The sequence below is a fragment of the Tarenaya hassleriana genome, unplaced genomic scaffold, assembly GCF_000463585.1.
Source record: "Tarenaya hassleriana unplaced genomic scaffold, ASM46358v1 Cleome21, whole genome shotgun sequence".
Taxonomy (NCBI): Eukaryota; Viridiplantae; Streptophyta; class Magnoliopsida; order Brassicales; family Cleomaceae; genus Tarenaya; species Tarenaya hassleriana.
Genome location: NW_010965451.1, coordinates 924,873 through 940,502, shown reverse-complemented (window position 1 = coordinate 940,502; position 15,630 = coordinate 924,873). Strand labels below are relative to the sequence as shown.

The following is a 15,630-nucleotide window of genomic DNA, read 5'->3' as shown; positions in this document are numbered from 1 at the left end:
ATATATATATATATATATATATATATATATATATTAATTCCAATGTATATAAAAGTTGTTCTTTTGTTAGTTTTGCATACATGTGTATATAATTTCAATATGTATGTATGGAACTAGCGGGGAGGATGGACGCAATTAATTGCGTGATTAAAGGTTGATTCCAAACGTAAAGGTTTAAGTGGGTCGAAAGTTCGGTGAACCTGTCGATTTTACAACTCATATTAATAGATGCAGCATGTTAAAATATTAGTTGTTTGCTGCATCAATGATGGTCGGTTTGAATAGATGATGATATTCATCACTAGCAAATGCACAATCATACATGCTTTAGCTAAAGTTTACTACAAGATCGATATTTTATTTGGAATCGAAAAATAAAATTGGCATTTAATTGGAAACGAATCGGAAAATCAATACCATTGTTTCATCGGATTCAGAAAACAAGTGTTCGTTTTGAAATTTTGTAATAGTTTAAATATTTCATTGGATAAATAAACAAATAAAATATTATGAGCTTGATAATGGGCCAAATAATATCATTGGGCCACTTATATTCGGTTGTATTAGCCCATTTTAAAGCCTGTTGTGAGATAAATGGGTTTCAAATCACGGTGTCGTTATTTGGATTTTGTATTGAAATGGTGAAAAAAAAAGTGAAAAACAAAGCAAAATGATTAAATGTTTTCATGTATTATATGCATGTGGTATGCGTCATGATGGTCTAAACATTCAATAATAATAATAATGATGATGGTGATGATGATGATGATGATGATGATGACTTCTTGGTGATTTATAATTGGATATCTCGATAGAAGAATCAAAGAGTGAGTTAGCACATGCAAATTCTTGAAAATTCTTCGAATTTGCCCCTAGATTTTTCGTTATTTACCTGAATTACTATCCTTTTGTGCTTGATTTATGTGTTCGGACGTAATGGTATTTATTTATGGTAATCCGTAATTTGTTTATTTCATTTGTATTTTATTAGGATTCAATTAATTCATTTTAAAAAAAAAATATGTGTGCGCGAATTTATTATTTATTAATCTTGTAAAGCAATCTTCGAATTTCCTGACAACCGATGATAACACCTCACACATGTTTGTCTCTTTCTCTAAAGTAACACTGCAGCTTTTATGATAAAACGTGAGATCTAAATTTGATATCAATATAATAAATATATATTTTTGGCGCCCTTTATAAAAGATAAAATAATTCTGCATATAAGCGAAAATAATATCCACCTATAATGAATGGCATTGGGTAAGTTTGATTTTCCAAAGACTTCTCGCGTTTTAGTTTTTCAAATTTATATTTTGTTGCTATTTTTGTTAGGGTACAAGAAAATATGATTAAAAGGTAATTTTGTATAATCTTTTTTCTTTTCAGAAATGAAAAGGAAAATTGGAAAGTGCTGTAAAAGATTCCTAAATCATTTACTTAACTTGAAAGATTGGATTAGTGGATGATTAGTGACATTATTATCTATTGTTTTGTTAATTAAGTAAGCATGTGATCATCATGTCTTTGCTTTCTCATTGGATGGACCAATCCCTTGTGAGGGAGATGTCTTTTACAATAACAAATAGCTTTTTTAAATACAAAATTACATAAAATTAATTGTACATATGGTTAGAGCCCTAAAACAAGGGTAAACCTGACATATTAAAAAAAAATTAGTTGCATATTTTCCTTTTGTTCTATTATCTATCTAAAGTCGGAAATATTATACAGATTAATACATATAGTATATGATGAATTAATATATTGTTTAGAAAACGAGATCTAACTATTTCTACTTTTTCATTTAGAATTTTTTTTATCTAATATCAATTATTAAATATAATTAATTTCCTACAAAAAGTTTCCTCGAATCTAATTTGGATTGTTCCCGAAAAAAGAATTACTTTGTTACATCATTTGACAAAGTTACTTTTCCCTAATATATAACACACCGAATTTGTTATCACCGGAAAATAACTAAAAAAGGAAAAAAATTATTTTCCCTTTAAACCTAATGGAATAAGTAAACCAAAATGAAAAACTGATATATAAATAGAATAAATATAGTTTTTATAAATAAAAAAAGTTGAACCCATAAATAATCCATCTATAACGTAGCCAAAACCAAAAACATCTATTTCTGTTCTTGGACATGAAATATATAATGAGATGATCTTTGGTCTAAATTTATACGTTCGAAAGTTTGTTGCGGTTTTCTTATTGCAGTGCGGATTTGGTCTAAAAAATATAGGTCAAAATTATATTTCTTTTTTTTTAATATATAAAATCTTTTAATTCGAAATAATTGAATAATCACTATGGCTCTAAATGTATACCACTACATTGGTGACATATTAATACGAAAAATAAATTTATGTGGAAAAGAAATTATTATATCTTGTTACAATATAAAGTTAATTTAAGATAAGAGCACTGTTAGATCTTATCATGTTAAAATCCCACTATAGCGGACATTCAATTTGCCCATCTTTGCCTTTTGTATGAAGAAAGTGACTATTGAAGAAACATTTCGTGTTTATTTTTTTTTTAAAGATATTGCCTTACAAGAATTATTTTTGATTTATAGAGTTGGCAATGTGTTGTAAAGAGACAGCCTATGTTTGGTCCAAATTGAAAACCCGTATGTTGCCTTTTCAAAGAATGTTTGGTAAAAGAAGCCATTACAAGACCCAATCCTAGAGGTTTATTTAACTTTGTAGCATAGGCGAACACAATTCCTATATTTAGCTATAAACACAATATATATATATATATATATATAATCATAAGAAGTTGATAAAATAAAAATATAACCCTAAACCCATAAAAAATGATTAAAAACATTAGCCAAAGACCACAAGTCTAAAAAAAAAGATTCAGACAGGCAAAGTAAAGTATTCCTATCCTCCATTGTTATTCCTTCCCTTGTCCCCATCTCACATCCATATCCTCTATATCTATGTCCTCGCTTCCTTGCATTGAAATTCTTACAATCTCTCTCTCTCTCTCTCTCTCTCTCTCTCTCTCTCTCTCTCTCTCTTCTTGGCAACACTTTTTAGCAGCTTAATTTGCCATGAAGTCAGCTATTGTTGTTATGTTTTTTCTTGCCTTTTTAGGTACCATTTTAATCCCAAAACCCATCTTCATGACAATTATATCCATTCTAATTCGTAGTTGTTTTCTTCTGCAGAATATGGACTAATGTCCCAAAGGGTCTCATGTTTTGGCATAAACTATGGTCAAGTCGGCGACAATCTGCCTCCTCCGGTCAATGTTCTTGAACTCTTGAGCTCGCTCGGGATATCGAAGACAAGAATCTACGACACAAACCCTCAAATCCTGTCTGCGTTCGCCAATTCCAACATCGAAATCATCGTTACAGTCGAAAACGATATGCTTCCAGTCTTGATCAACCCTCAGCAAGCGTTCCAGTGGGTGAATTCTCACATCAAACCCTACTTTCCCACCACAAAGATCAGAGGAATCGCTGTCGGGAATGAGATCTTCGCTGACGATGATTCAAGCCTCATAGGGTATAAATATGAATCATCTGGTCATTATTTATGTAACCCATTTAATGGGTTTTAACCAATCAGTTCTTGATTTAGGTATCTCGTGCCGGCGATGATGAGCATTCATGCGGCTCTTGTGCAATCGGGATTAGACCGATACATCCAAGTATCGACCCCAAATTCGTTATCGGTTCTTCAAGAATCATACCCTCCATCCGCAGGTTGCTTCAAGCCCGAAGTGGCGAGCGTAATGTCGCAGCTGCTAGGTTTCTTGCATAACACGAAATCTCCATTCTATATCAATGCTTACCCTTACTTCGCCTACAAAGACAACCCGAACAAAATCTCCTTAGACTACGTCATGTTCAACCCTAACACCGGAATGATCGACCCTTACACACGGCTTCACTACGATAACATGTTGTACGCGCAAGTAGATGCGGTGATCTTCGCCATTGCGAGGCTCGGATACGGAGGAATCGAGGTGAAAGTATCGGAAACCGGGTGGCCTTCGAGAGGGGATGAGGGGGAGATCGGAGCGAATCTGGGGAATGCCGCGATATATAACGGGAATCTGTTGAAGAGACAGATTGAGAATGAAGGGACGCCGTTAAGACCGAACATGAGACTTGAAGTATATCTGTTTGCATTGTTCAATGAAGATCTGAAACCTGGCCCGACTTCTGAGAGAAACTATGGGTTATATCAACCAGATGGAACCATGGCTTATAATGTCGGACTCATTGCTTCTTCTTCTTCTTCTTCAACAACAACTTCTTCGTCTCCATCTTCAACATCTTCCATTATTTCGCTTACTTCATCTGCTTCAATGGTACGTTAACATCATTAATATAATGGTGTTATAACTAATTAATTTTTAAAGATTAATTAATTAATCGGGATCAGTGGCTAATCTCTTTTTTTTTTTGGTAATTTAAACAGGCTGTAAAAAAGGGACATCAAAGATTTGTATATTGGACGCCGGTGTACTTGTTGATCCTTCATATGCTAACGAGAAGACAATATTAGATGCAAAAAAAAAATGAGGGCTTTTTTTTTTTGCAATGTAAATATACGGTCCATTGGTTTCTTAGTTTTTCCAAATACACAAATTAAATTTAATCAAGTGTCTGGTTATGATTCTTTGACAAAATTGTATTTATTTTATGCAAATGTTCTTAATTAGTTTAGATTCTCAATGTTTTATTATAAATATAGAGATATGTATGTGAAGAAAAAATGGGGATATATATATATATATGTATATTCCTTTTTTTCCAGTTTGGTGAAGAAAAATATATATATTTGGGAATAAAATCTCTTTGCATGAATTAAATATCTAGAATGTTTACAGTGAAAGCTCTCTCTTTTTTACTTTGGACGTGGAATTTAGGAAACCTCATGATCTCATATATTCAAGATTTTCTTTATATGTTAGCCTTTTTCCTCAACCATCAACTTAGGATAATATATTATAATTTGTAATCATATAATACAGATATTCATTTATATTATACGTATGTATGGATGTACATTTCTCAAATTCAAAGCATGTGTGGTTATCATGTTTCAGAATTTTTTTTTAAATAAATTGGCCCTATATCCAATATTATATTGATATCGGAAATTCTATTAGATTTAGATCCGCGTTCACCTACCCTCCGTATTGATTATTTTTTAAGAATAAATTATAGTAAAAAAGAAAAAGGGAAAAAAAACAGGCCCATAACAAAAAATAATTTTTTTTTGGTAATGATAACAAAAAAACATAATTTCCTATGGTTATAATCAACTACTTCAATTTGATTATTGTAAAAACTCATTTTTGGTTCACAATAAATAATATCAATTTGGTATATTTTACGACTATGTTGTGTGCAGTAGCTGATATTTATTTAAAAATCTAAACTTGAATGTTCGAGAATAATTAAAGAAAATATTTGTGGAAAAATTAATTAGCAAAATATGACACTATATATTATCAATAAAATTTAAAATTCTTACATTCCATTCACTTGCTAATGAATTCCTGATCAGCTCGATGCAAAATAATATAAATAAATTAGAATATTCGGATATTTTGTTTCTAAAAAAATTATTGATTTTTGAAGCAATATCAAAGAGATAACTTAATATTTCATAGAATCAATTGAAAACGACATCCGAGTATGATGATAAAATAGCAATTAGGAAATATTTTAAAAACAATCCAAATATTTACAACTTTTCCCTGCTTGAAAATTAGATACAGCAACAAATGGTATGACGTAGGAAACGCTGCGAAGTTTCGTATTCAAAGGCACTTATATATATTCTTTTTGTTTATAATAATTTTTCTTAAAGAAAAAAAAGGAATGTTTCTTTTTTTACAAGTAATATATATATATATATATATATATATATATATATATATTATAAACTTTTTTCATTGGCCATGCTGTGGAGGAGTCAGCAATGTTTGACAATTTAGTCATTTATTCTCCCGTCCCCTTTCCAAAGCAGCTTTCTATTTCACTTAGTTTTTTTTTTCTTTTTTCTTTTCTCTCTCAGTATATTCGATCTTGATTCTTAATACCATAACAAGCCATGTTACATTTTCACTTTTAAAAAATCCAATTTTTTATTTTTATTTGAAGAGCTTCACCAATCCTTGATTGGAATGTGACACCAAATATCTCAAATGCATATCCCTAATTAGTTTTCTTTAATCGACGAAAAAGATTTCGAATCTTGTAATCTAACATGTTTTTTTTAGGTAAAAAAAAACATGTTTTTTTTTTACCGGTCGATGTAAGTACTAATTATTACACATGGTAGTGCCCAAATGAGATCCAAAAATTTCGAATATTTGTGAATTTAATGTATCTCAAATTCCGGGTATTAGTTTATTGGTGACTATAAAAATCCGATCTTCGAATTCATACTATAGTTATTCGCATTTTCTCTCGATCTCTCCCGTTGTACCATATATAGTTATCCAAAATTTAGATATCCAATTCTTTTTCGAAATCAAAATCGATAATCTTACCGAAAAACCCGAACCTACAAAACCGAGATTTGATACACCAACAAATTAGGGTATATGGTACAATCATATTGAAGTTATACGGAGACGTCAAGCAACATGGTGGACATGGGAACCTTTTTGCCGATCGATACATGAGATCATTCCGTATAATCTTTTCTCACATTATTCATATTTTATTTTAAAATAATAATGAATAAATACTATACTTTTTTTTTGCTTTTTTGTCGGAAATGTTGTATATTTTGTGCGTAAGTTATGAAATAAAATATATGTCGTGAAACATGTATAATCTTTACACGTCCGCAACTAGAGTGAGTTTATCCTCTTTTGGGGCCCGAGAAATTGAAAGGGAGAAGAAACATTTGTCCATTTCTAATATTTTCCTCACATTATAAGCTCTAGTTTTTCATTATTTAATTTCTCACAATTTGAGTTTTCAGTTATATTTCCTAATTTTCCATTATTCTAGCTTTAAATAATTCATACACAAACTTATTTTTCCAAAAAAAAATGGTAGATGGATAAATTCCATTGCAGATGCTGATGTTCAATCAAATCTAAATATTTTTCCATATGAAACGATTAAAACATAAGAAAGTTATACACACACGTGTGTGTGTATCACATGTTTTTTAGACAAGGGAAAATCATGTGATTGGGCCGATATATTTGGTCTTTTATATAAATTTGGGCCGACCAGCCCATTATCAAAGGGTGACTCGACTTTGCCTTGCCGCATATAAATAGTCCACGAAATTCGAATTCTCTCTCTCTCTCACTAAATCTGTTGAAAATGGCGCTCTCCTTCGCTTTCAGAGAAAGACTGGATGAAATGGAAATCGCCAGAAACCAACGCCTCGTTCTTCTACAGGTAGAAAAATCGAATTAATCAGATCCTATTTTGCTTCGAGTTTCGTATCTCGATCATGATATCTTCCGCATATGTGATTTAATCATGCTCTCTGGTCGGTTGAATTCACTTTTTAAAATAAATTTCTCAGTACCCAATGGATTCTGGTTGTTTCCGAGGAAAATTGCTCGATTCAGCTTATTCCGGTTCGTAAACATTGTGTAGTTTTTAACTTTTAATCTCCATTTACGCAATTTGAATTTGATCCTACTTGATTTTCTCTGTATCCAAAAAGAATTCATGTTTGTCTCCCTCGAAAAACAAGGAAAATTCTGCCTGGGCTGTTGATATAGAGATATGAATATTCGTATATAAACTTAGAATTTATGGATTTAATCAGTAAACGACGATGCTGATTTTGTTTCTGTATGATGCCGAATTCCCCGTTTGATAGGCGGAGAAGGAGCTACAAGCGAGCAAATCTCAGATTCTAGCGTCGAAGCTGGCGAATATCCGATCCATGGAACACAGGTGTTTGATGCTCGACCATAAGATCGCCACGCAAAACTTGAAGATCTCAATCCTCAAATCTGAAATCGAAGATTCCGACGCCAAATATCAGATCATCGCACGGCAATTGCGGTTAAGCTCCTCTCATTGATATGAATTCTTGGCACGTATCTACTACTTATGTTTCCTTACCGATGATTAGCTAATTTCCTACTTGGGAATTCAGGAATCTGAAGAGCGAGATCGAGGAGCTGGAAGTGATGGGCAAAGAGAAGGAGAAGTTCTACGAAGCGAAACGCGTCGAGATGAGCGAGTTCAGGCGAAATATCGAAGAATTCAAATCAGAGATCCATGCACAAGTGCAGAATCTGAGGAACCGATCCGACGAGGTAAAAGCAATAGGCTTAGAGATTGAAGTGTACACAAAATTTTATTTTTATGTATATATTTATTTTTTCCTTGCAAGATATGTCAAAATATTACTATTTTGATTAAATTGATATTTGAAACATTAAAATATTATAAATTGATATCTCAAATATTAATATGTATTTCAGCTCAGAAATCAAGAACAATTTATAATATTGATTCGTTTTTTTATGTTGAAAATTAAGATCTAATTTATCTACCATCGAAATTAATTAAGAATTATTATCGATTTTATGGGTTGAGATATCTATTTATAATATTTTAACATTTGAGATATTAATTTAAAACGTTTAAATATTTGATATATCAATTAGATTAAATTAAAAGTTTAAATATTTTTTCGTATTTATATAGGATTTTTCTTTTATTTTTTTAAATGTAATTCTTTGTTCTAATTTTGTTTGCAGCTCAGGTCAACATTCGGGTCATTTTGAGGATGAAGGTGTGAATTCAGATCCAGAACAATCACGCCAAACGAAACAAACACTAATCAAAGGTATCATCTCTGTTGTTCCGTACGTCTTGGTATTGGGCCAATAGTTGATCAAAACGGGGTATTTCGAATATTATGTTCATCGTTAGTTGCTTGCTCTAATCTCTCACTATTAATATTCCATAATCTATACTTATACGTATGAGTATGCACAAATATTTTGTGGTAAGCTATGGTTCAACTTTATATACATAGAGATTACAGAATAGGATTATTACAAAAACACACATTTACCATGAAGCCCTGCAAAAATTTCCAAATCTAAATCCTCAATACTTTTTGGGCTTTTGTGGGGGATTGACTACTTAAACCTAGCCCAAGAAAAAAACAAATCTAGAAAGCCGAAAAAACGTTAATTTTTATATCTAATTAATTATTTAATTTTGGCAGAAAAAAATTTAAAATTACCTTCTAGCACATTCTACACGACTCGCCTCTTCATTTGTCTGTGTATATTTACTCGCAAGTCGCGACCTTCTCTCAGGTTCTTCCGTTACGCGAAATCGTCGGAGAGAAGAAGAGAGAGAATCCATGGCGGAGGAAGTGGCACTTGATTTGGACGAACTCAGGCATCTTCAGACCATCGCCAAGAGGCCTCGAGTTCTCAACCTCATCAACTCAGAGATTCGCAACTTGGAGAAGGTACCACCCCGTTCTTCCATTCTTCTCCCCCGTTTCGCCCTTTCTCGTTCCTGTCGAACATTGTTTTTCTCTGTTCCAGACGGTACTTAGCTATGTTTTCTTTATTAAGCTGAATTGTGTTTGGCGAGGTAAAACCAGGATTTGGGTTTGTGGACGGGGGAGAGTGAGATATCACATGTCTCAAAGTTTGGAAATGTTCCGTTCCTGTGAAGTAACTTCTCCGTTTCGGACATTCTTTTTGGTTGTTTTGTCATCTGTGGTGTTGAATCTTGCTTAAGCTGGATTGTGGTTGGCGAACTGAAACTAAGATTTAGCTTTGTGAGGATGTTCTATGTGTCGTAGTTTGGAAATTTCTCGTTTCTGTGGAATTTTTGCTCCACTTCTGACGGCATTTTTTGTTAGTGTCATTGGTAATGGTGTTTCTTTAGTTGAATGATTTGTTGTTTGGCGAATTAGAACTCGGATTTGCATTTGTGAATGGGGAAGGCATGGAGCTATTCAATGTGGTTGATTCTACGAACATTGAAATTACTCAAAAATCTTGTTCTCTCCCCTGTAACTATAATGTAATGTTATTTGCTCGTTACTTTACATTTCCTTGTATGTATATATTATACATTTGAATCTTCTGGCTCTCAAGTGGAGATGAATTCATAAGTTGGTTTATGTAAGAAACCCTTTCGGTGATTTCAAACTATGGTTTCAATCGTTTTGGCCTCATTGATTCTTTTTTGCTGACAATTTGACCTTTCTATCTTGTTCTGCAGATGAAAGATTCTGCCAGTGGTTCAATCACAGCAGCAGCAGCTCCTACACCGATGATTTCTTCTTTGGTTAAGCCTATAAACCCATCAGTGAACTATGTAGCACTTGCATCTTTTAGCTGGGATCAGGACAATGATAAAGTCAAGGTGAAAAAAATGGAATTTTCTATTCAAGAACAGCTCTCAATTCTTGATGGAATTTTAGCTTTCGAGTTTCGTCTCTTCCCATACAATCCAATGAGACTAGTACTGGTTTTTCATGGCTATGTCGTCGTTGTGACATGTTATTCAGATATACATATCTTTGGAGGGCGTTGATCAGGAAAAACTGCAGGCAGAGTTCAAGCCAATGTCTTTCGACGTGAAAATCCATGATGTGAAAGGGAAGAACTATCGGTGTGCCATCCCGAAGTTGCAGAAAGAGATCGTGCCCGAGAAATGCAAAGTTCTCGTAAAGCCTAACAGGGTCATCGTCACTTTGTTCAAGGCCTCTAAAGGAAACTGGCTCGACTTGCACTACAAAGACGATAAGGTAATACCTATGACCCGGGTCTGGTCAACAAGATTTGACCTTGAGACTGTAGTGAAGTTCTGTTTGGTGAAATTAATGGTTTTTCATTATGCAGCTGAAGCCGAGCATGGACAAAGAGAAGGATCCAATGGCTGGAATCATGGACTTAATGAAGGTAACCATTGCTTAACACTAGGTTTATCCATATGAAATTGTTTTGGCATTAGTTATAGAAAGAATTTTAAAGCATGTTTCACATAAAGAGTTCTTGGCCAACATAAAGATCCATCAGACAAAATCTGGTTAGATTTCATTTGCATTGACTGAAACGTGGTCCATGCGTAAAGATTCATCAGATTCTGCTAGTTACAGAGTGTGTTCTGACAATTCTTTCTTGTCGTGGTTGAAGAACATGTATGAGGAAGGGGATGAAGAGATGAAGCGGACAATCGCCAAGGCGTGGTCGGAGGCAAGATCCGGTAAAACATCCGATCCTCTAAAGGGACTGTAAGAAACTACCTCTAATACTAAACAGTAATGGGCAGTCCTCTTTTTGGTGATATTTCTAATTAGGGGCTTGAATCTTTTGTCTGAATTTGCTTGTGAACTTTACTCTCCTATGGAGAATCTATCAAACACTCTACGCAGATAGGAGCTTTTATTTCAAGGATTCGAATCAACAAAATGTCAAAAATATTCATAGGAATGAGAAAGAGAAAATCTTTGAACGAAACATGTTCTGGCTCCATATGGTAATGATTTGTAATAGTTTGTTTCCATGATGCTCACTGAAGGATCTGACTGCCATAATCCTCGTTGAACTTGTCGTAAAGGTGAGCGTGCAGATGAGCCGAGGGCCGAGTGTTCCTTAGAGCTGTTTCGATATCTTCCCGAAGGATCGGTCCCACCTTCGGTAACTCTGTTCCGGAAAACCACATTTGATATGGTAAAAAGTCGAGATTTGATCAAACGGGTAAAGCAAAAAAGTGTCGGAACGAAAGCTTTTTTACCGTCCTCGGGCATGAGCTCTTTGTCTTCCAGCATAGCCATTGTCCGTCTCAGCGGCTGCATTGCCGCTTCCTTACAGAGCACCCGAACGTCTGAACCCGAATAACCCTCCGATCTTTCCACCAGAAGATCGAACGGTAGAGATTCCTCCCTGCCGCCTGGTTCTTGCGCGGCCAAGAGCTCCTCGAACATGGCCATTCTTGCCTCTGGATCAGGCAGAGGTACAAGAATCTGAAGAATTTCATCGGTTGTAAGACCTCGAAAGAGAAATCGGGAAACAAAAAAAAGATGTTACATCTCGAAAAAGGGTGCTTACTCTCTTCTCGAGGCGTCGGAGCATAGCGGAATCGAGTTCCCAAGGGAGATTCGTCGCTGCCAAGACGAAAACGAGCTCATTCGATTTCGCCAATCCATCCATCTGACACGGTAACTCAAAATGATCAGTTTGTCTGGAAATAAACGAGAGGGGTTCGGACAAAGTAGAAATCATCAACCTGTATGAGCAGTTCGGTTTTGAGACGTCGGCTCGCCTCGTGTTCGCTCCGGCCTTCCCCGCCACGGTGACTTATGATCGCATCAATCTCGTCGAGAAATATCGTCGAGGGTGCGTGGTGCCTCGCTAGCTCGAACAGCACTTTTATCAACTTTTCCGAATCTCCTGAAAAACACCATTACCGTCGTTAGGACATAACTACCAAAAAAATCGGGTACCCGACCCTTTCATGAGACGATTTATGGATCATTTTTTCCGTTACACGCCTAACAGGTACAGATATGATTAATTAAAAATCGGTGATGGGTATTCGTAGAGATCGGATATAAATACGGATATCAATATCCAAATTCCACGGATATTCTGAATTTTTTTGAAAACCCGATCCGTATCATCACTAGTATTCAATGGTATCGAAAAGAAAGCATTTTTTTTTGTTTTTTTTTGTTGTCTCTACCAAAGGGAATCAATAAACATGGACGCACCTCTCCATTTGCTAACAACGGATGAGGCAGAGATGTTGAAGAACGTAGTGTTGCATTCTGTAGCGACAGCCTTTGCAAGCATTGTCTGTCAACCACAACCATGAAAGAAATTCAGACAAGATATCATTACAACTCATGATGTTTTGCTTGTGATATCATCCGGCATATAAAGTCGGTACCTATTTTCAGGCATACTTATCATATATACCGCGATTATATTGTACTCAAGAATGGATTTTGCGTACCTTTCCTGTACCGGGAGGGCCGAAGAGAAGGATTCCTTTCCACGGCGACAATAACCCCGTGAAGTATCTGTTATCAGACCACGAAAAGAAAAACATATTCCAGAACATTAGAAGCTTGAGATCTTTGTCCATGTCTCAGATTTCTCCCATATTGGGAAGAAAGGTCACTCCTTTGAGAAGAATTCAAAGGAACATACTTTGGATACTTAATAGGCATCACAACGGCTTCTTTCAGCAACCTTTTCGCGTTTCCGAGTCCCTTTATGCTTTCCCACTTGATGTTAGGACTCCCTCGGATAATATCCCTAAATCGATATTACAACCAAAACCCGAAACAGATCAAGAAGAATACGAAAATAGGAATGTCTCGGAAGAAAGAAACGTTTGATTTATGGGATTTTTACCTGCTCAAGCTCTCGGCCAGAGCTCGGGTTTCTGCAGAATCAAATGCAGGAAACATCGGTTTACGTCTGTAGAGATGAAAACACAGAGTTAAATTGAAGATTTTACCCATAACTCCATGCAATAAAACTCTTCAAATTTTTGGAAAAGGAAGACGATGAATAAGATCTTACGGCTTTTCACGAATTCCATTGGAAGCATTCGAGACCGCCGACCCTGTGTTCATGCCCTGCAATCATTACAGGCCATAGATGAAGGGTAAACCCGAAGCTACACACATAAGACACGACTATAGCAACTAGATTCGCTTGCCATTTTCTTACATAGAGACATTTTTCAAATCTTAGAACTCGATAGGGACAGACCCGAATTTCCAATTCGAATACGACTTTTACCTGCACCATGTTTGCTTCTTCATGCGAGTTGTTCGTCTGCTCATTAGTTCCGTTAGAGGCTGATCCATTAGTTGCTTCCCCGTTTGTCAATTCAGGCGCCTTCTTCCTCCCAAACTTGGTATCATAAAACGTTTTAAACTCCTAATGAATGCATAAATTACTTGACGAATTAAATAGAACCAAGTTCCAAGTTCATTGCTTTATCATCAGAAACCATTTGCCCACGACAAGATTTTCCATAAACAAGTTCCAAGCTCCATGCTTTAACATAAAATCCACTTGCCCACATCAAGAATTCCATTATTGAATTCCAAGATCATTGCTTTATCATCAGAAACCATTTGCCCGCAACAAGAATTTCCATAAACAAGTTCCAAGCTCCATGATTTGACATGAAATCCACTTGCCCACATCAAGAATTCCATTATAGAGTTCAATTTCATTGCTTTATCATCAGAGACCATTTGCCCACAACAGGATTTCTATAAACAAGTTCCAAGCTCCATGCTTTGACATAAAATCCACTTGCCCACCTCAAGAATTCCATTATAGAGTTCCAAGATCGTTGCTTTAACATCCGAATCCACTTGCCCACAACTTTAATTACATAAACAAGTCCCAAATCGTTGTTTTATACAAATGGAAACGGAGCGGTCCTTTTTTTTTTTTCTAAATTGAAGCAAATTCCTTGGTTTCTCCGGAGCATTAAAAAAATAATGATTCAGTGACAAAAAAAAGAATTAATGGTCCTTGTTTTTAAATCTGAACTATTTGTCGAAAGTTTTGACTTTCAATTCCCCCCAATTTTCTTGGAAAACAATCAATGCAACACAGATGAGTTTTTTTTTTGTCTTTCTGGCTGCATTTTCCTGGGAAACAAACAGAGACGTAAAGAAAGTGACAGCACATATGAATATGAATTACCAGAAAGCTCCAGCGAGTGAGAGAGGGTTCGTCGGCCGCCGCCATTGCTGATGGATCTCAGGCACGCCAAGAGAAGGAGACAGAAAATCTCTCTCTCTCTCTCTCTCTCTCTCTCTCTCTCTCTCTCTCTCTCTCAGGTGCGGTAGGAGAAGAGGGGAGTTGTGAAAACCTCACATACAAAGAATGTGAAGGCGCATGTGCTTCACAGTTGGAATTTGTTTTCTTTTTTTTTTCTCTCGTTTATTTGGGATCTTACTTACATGGAAAATATCATCCTTTAAATTTAATGACAGATTAATTAAAAACACACAAATTTTATTCTATATTTGAACTTTTTATAATTTTCCTAAAAACCAAGGACAAATAAATACCAAAACCTTATGTTTTGTTAAGTATGAAAACTTGGTTATTTAGATGAAAATATATATTTAGGTTAAAACTACAGTAAATCACAAATTGAAATCTAACGGTCTATTAGATTATATGTTTACCATTTTTTAATTGAATTTAAGCTTTGTCTTGTGGTTTATGGGGAAATTTTTTATATTTATTTATTTTTGAAAGGGAAGAATCCGAAAAAAATCATATGCTTTTTAAGCCAATAATTAATACATATACTTATTACCAAAATAAACCCAATACTCAATTGAAATAATTTTTATACTTTAAAAATCTTGACCAAAATGGCGATCCAATAAGTCTACTGCATCAGCCAACACGTTAGATTAAGTATTAAAAAATAATAAAATTAAAATACATATACATAGATTTATGCGTACATATCTACTTATACACATATGACTATACGTATACATACATACATACATATATATAACGGTTTAAACAGTATTATTTGAAGGAGTGTATTGGGAAAAAAAGTTTAAACTTTTTTATTTTAGTGATTCTCAAATTTTAAATATATAGTTAGAATAA

The 15,630-nt window shown here is 34.6% G+C and overlaps 4 protein-coding genes across 6 annotated transcripts; 3 read left to right on the top strand and 1 right to left on the bottom strand.

Annotated features, from left to right (window-relative positions):
• The first annotated feature begins 3,033 nt into the window (after nt 1-3,033).
• On the top strand, nt 3,034-4,665 carry LOC104814302 (glucan endo-1,3-beta-glucosidase 11-like). Its single transcript, XM_010542278.1, has 4 exons — nt 3,034-3,122; nt 3,197-3,539; nt 3,615-4,350; nt 4,461-4,665. Exons 1-4 carry the CDS (start codon nt 3,080-3,082, stop codon nt 4,545-4,547), a joined length of 1,209 nt encoding a protein of 402 aa, XP_010540580.1. The 5' UTR covers nt 3,034-3,079; the 3' UTR covers nt 4,548-4,665.
• A 2,674-nt stretch (nt 4,666-7,339) lies between these two features.
• LOC104814695 lies at nt 7,340-8,875 on the top strand. The gene is made up of 4 exons (XM_010542868.1): nt 7,340-7,417; nt 7,851-8,038; nt 8,133-8,324; nt 8,743-8,875. Exons 1-4 carry the CDS (start codon nt 7,340-7,342, stop codon nt 8,873-8,875), a joined length of 591 nt encoding a protein of 196 aa, XP_010541170.1.
• Nucleotides 8,876-9,269: 394 nt separating this feature from the next.
• Nucleotides 9,270-11,412, top strand: LOC104814300 (calcyclin-binding protein-like). The gene is made up of 5 exons (XM_010542274.1): nt 9,270-9,470; nt 10,238-10,381; nt 10,527-10,766; nt 10,861-10,920; nt 11,155-11,412. The coding sequence occupies exons 1-5, from the start codon at nt 9,360-9,362 to the stop codon at nt 11,254-11,256; spliced, it is 657 nt and encodes a 218-aa protein (XP_010540576.1). The 5' UTR covers nt 9,270-9,359; the 3' UTR covers nt 11,257-11,412.
• Nucleotides 11,387-14,856, bottom strand: LOC104814301 (katanin p60 ATPase-containing subunit A-like 2). Of its 3 annotated transcripts, none has more exons than XM_010542277.2 (11): nt 14,698-14,856; nt 13,774-13,914; nt 13,552-13,607; nt 13,381-13,446; nt 13,174-13,281; nt 12,977-13,043; nt 12,732-12,816; nt 12,248-12,411; nt 12,070-12,171; nt 11,756-11,959; nt 11,387-11,664 (listed from the first exon to the last, which is right to left on the bottom strand). In XM_010542277.2, the coding sequence occupies exons 1-10, from the start codon at nt 14,740-14,742 to the stop codon at nt 11,804-11,806; spliced, it is 990 nt and encodes a 329-aa protein (XP_010540579.1). In that variant the 5' UTR covers nt 14,743-14,856; the 3' UTR covers nt 11,387-11,664; nt 11,756-11,803. The 3 variants fall into 3 exon arrangements, with proteins under 3 accessions (XP_010540579.1, XP_010540577.1, XP_010540578.1); XM_010542275.2 differs by having other exon boundaries at nt 11,756-11,984; nt 14,698-14,853; XM_010542276.2 differs by having other exon boundaries at nt 11,756-11,984; nt 13,774-13,887; nt 14,698-14,852.
• Between the last annotated feature and the right edge of the window lie 774 nt (nt 14,857-15,630).

Excerpts from the sequence above, each read along its gene's own strand:
- LOC104814302 (XM_010542278.1), top strand. The coding sequence starts at position 3,080 with ATGAAGTCAGCTATTGTTGTTATGTTTTTTCTTGCCTTTTTAG. Across the intron at positions 3,123-3,196 it reads GTTTTTTCTTGCCTTTTTAG|AATATGGACTAATGTCCCAA; the intron begins GTACCATTTTAA and ends TTTCTTCTGCAG. Across the intron at positions 4,351-4,460 it reads TTACTTCATCTGCTTCAATG|GCTGTAAAAAAGGGACATCA; the intron begins GTACGTTAACAT and ends TAATTTAAACAG.
- LOC104814301 (XM_010542275.2), bottom strand. The coding sequence starts at position 14,742 with ATGGCGGCGGCCGACGAACCCTCTCTCACTCGCTGGAGCTTTCTG. Across the intron at positions 13,915-14,697 it reads TCACTCGCTGGAGCTTTCTG|GAGTTTAAAACGTTTTATGA; the intron begins GTAATTCATATT and ends TGCATTCATTAG. Across the intron at positions 11,985-12,069 it reads TCCGACGCCTCGAGAAGAGA|ATTCTTGTACCTCTGCCTGA; the intron begins GTAAGCACCCTT and ends GAAATTCTTCAG.
- LOC104814695 (XM_010542868.1), top strand. The coding sequence starts at position 7,340 with ATGGCGCTCTCCTTCGCTTTCAGAGAAAGACTGGATGAAATGGAAATC. Across the intron at positions 8,039-8,132 it reads ATCATCGCACGGCAATTGCG|GAATCTGAAGAGCGAGATCG; the intron begins GTTAAGCTCCTC and ends TTGGGAATTCAG. Across the intron at positions 8,325-8,742 it reads ATAGGCTTAGAGATTGAAGT|CTCAGGTCAACATTCGGGTC; the intron begins GTACACAAAATT and ends TTTTGTTTGCAG.
- LOC104814300 (XM_010542274.1), top strand. The coding sequence starts at position 9,360 with ATGGCGGAGGAAGTGGCACTTGATTTGGACGAACTCAGGCATCTTCAG. Across the intron at positions 9,471-10,237 it reads AGATTCGCAACTTGGAGAAG|ATGAAAGATTCTGCCAGTGG; the intron begins GTACCACCCCGT and ends CTTGTTCTGCAG. Across the intron at positions 10,382-10,526 it reads AGGACAATGATAAAGTCAAG|ATATACATATCTTTGGAGGG; the intron begins GTGAAAAAAATG and ends CATGTTATTCAG.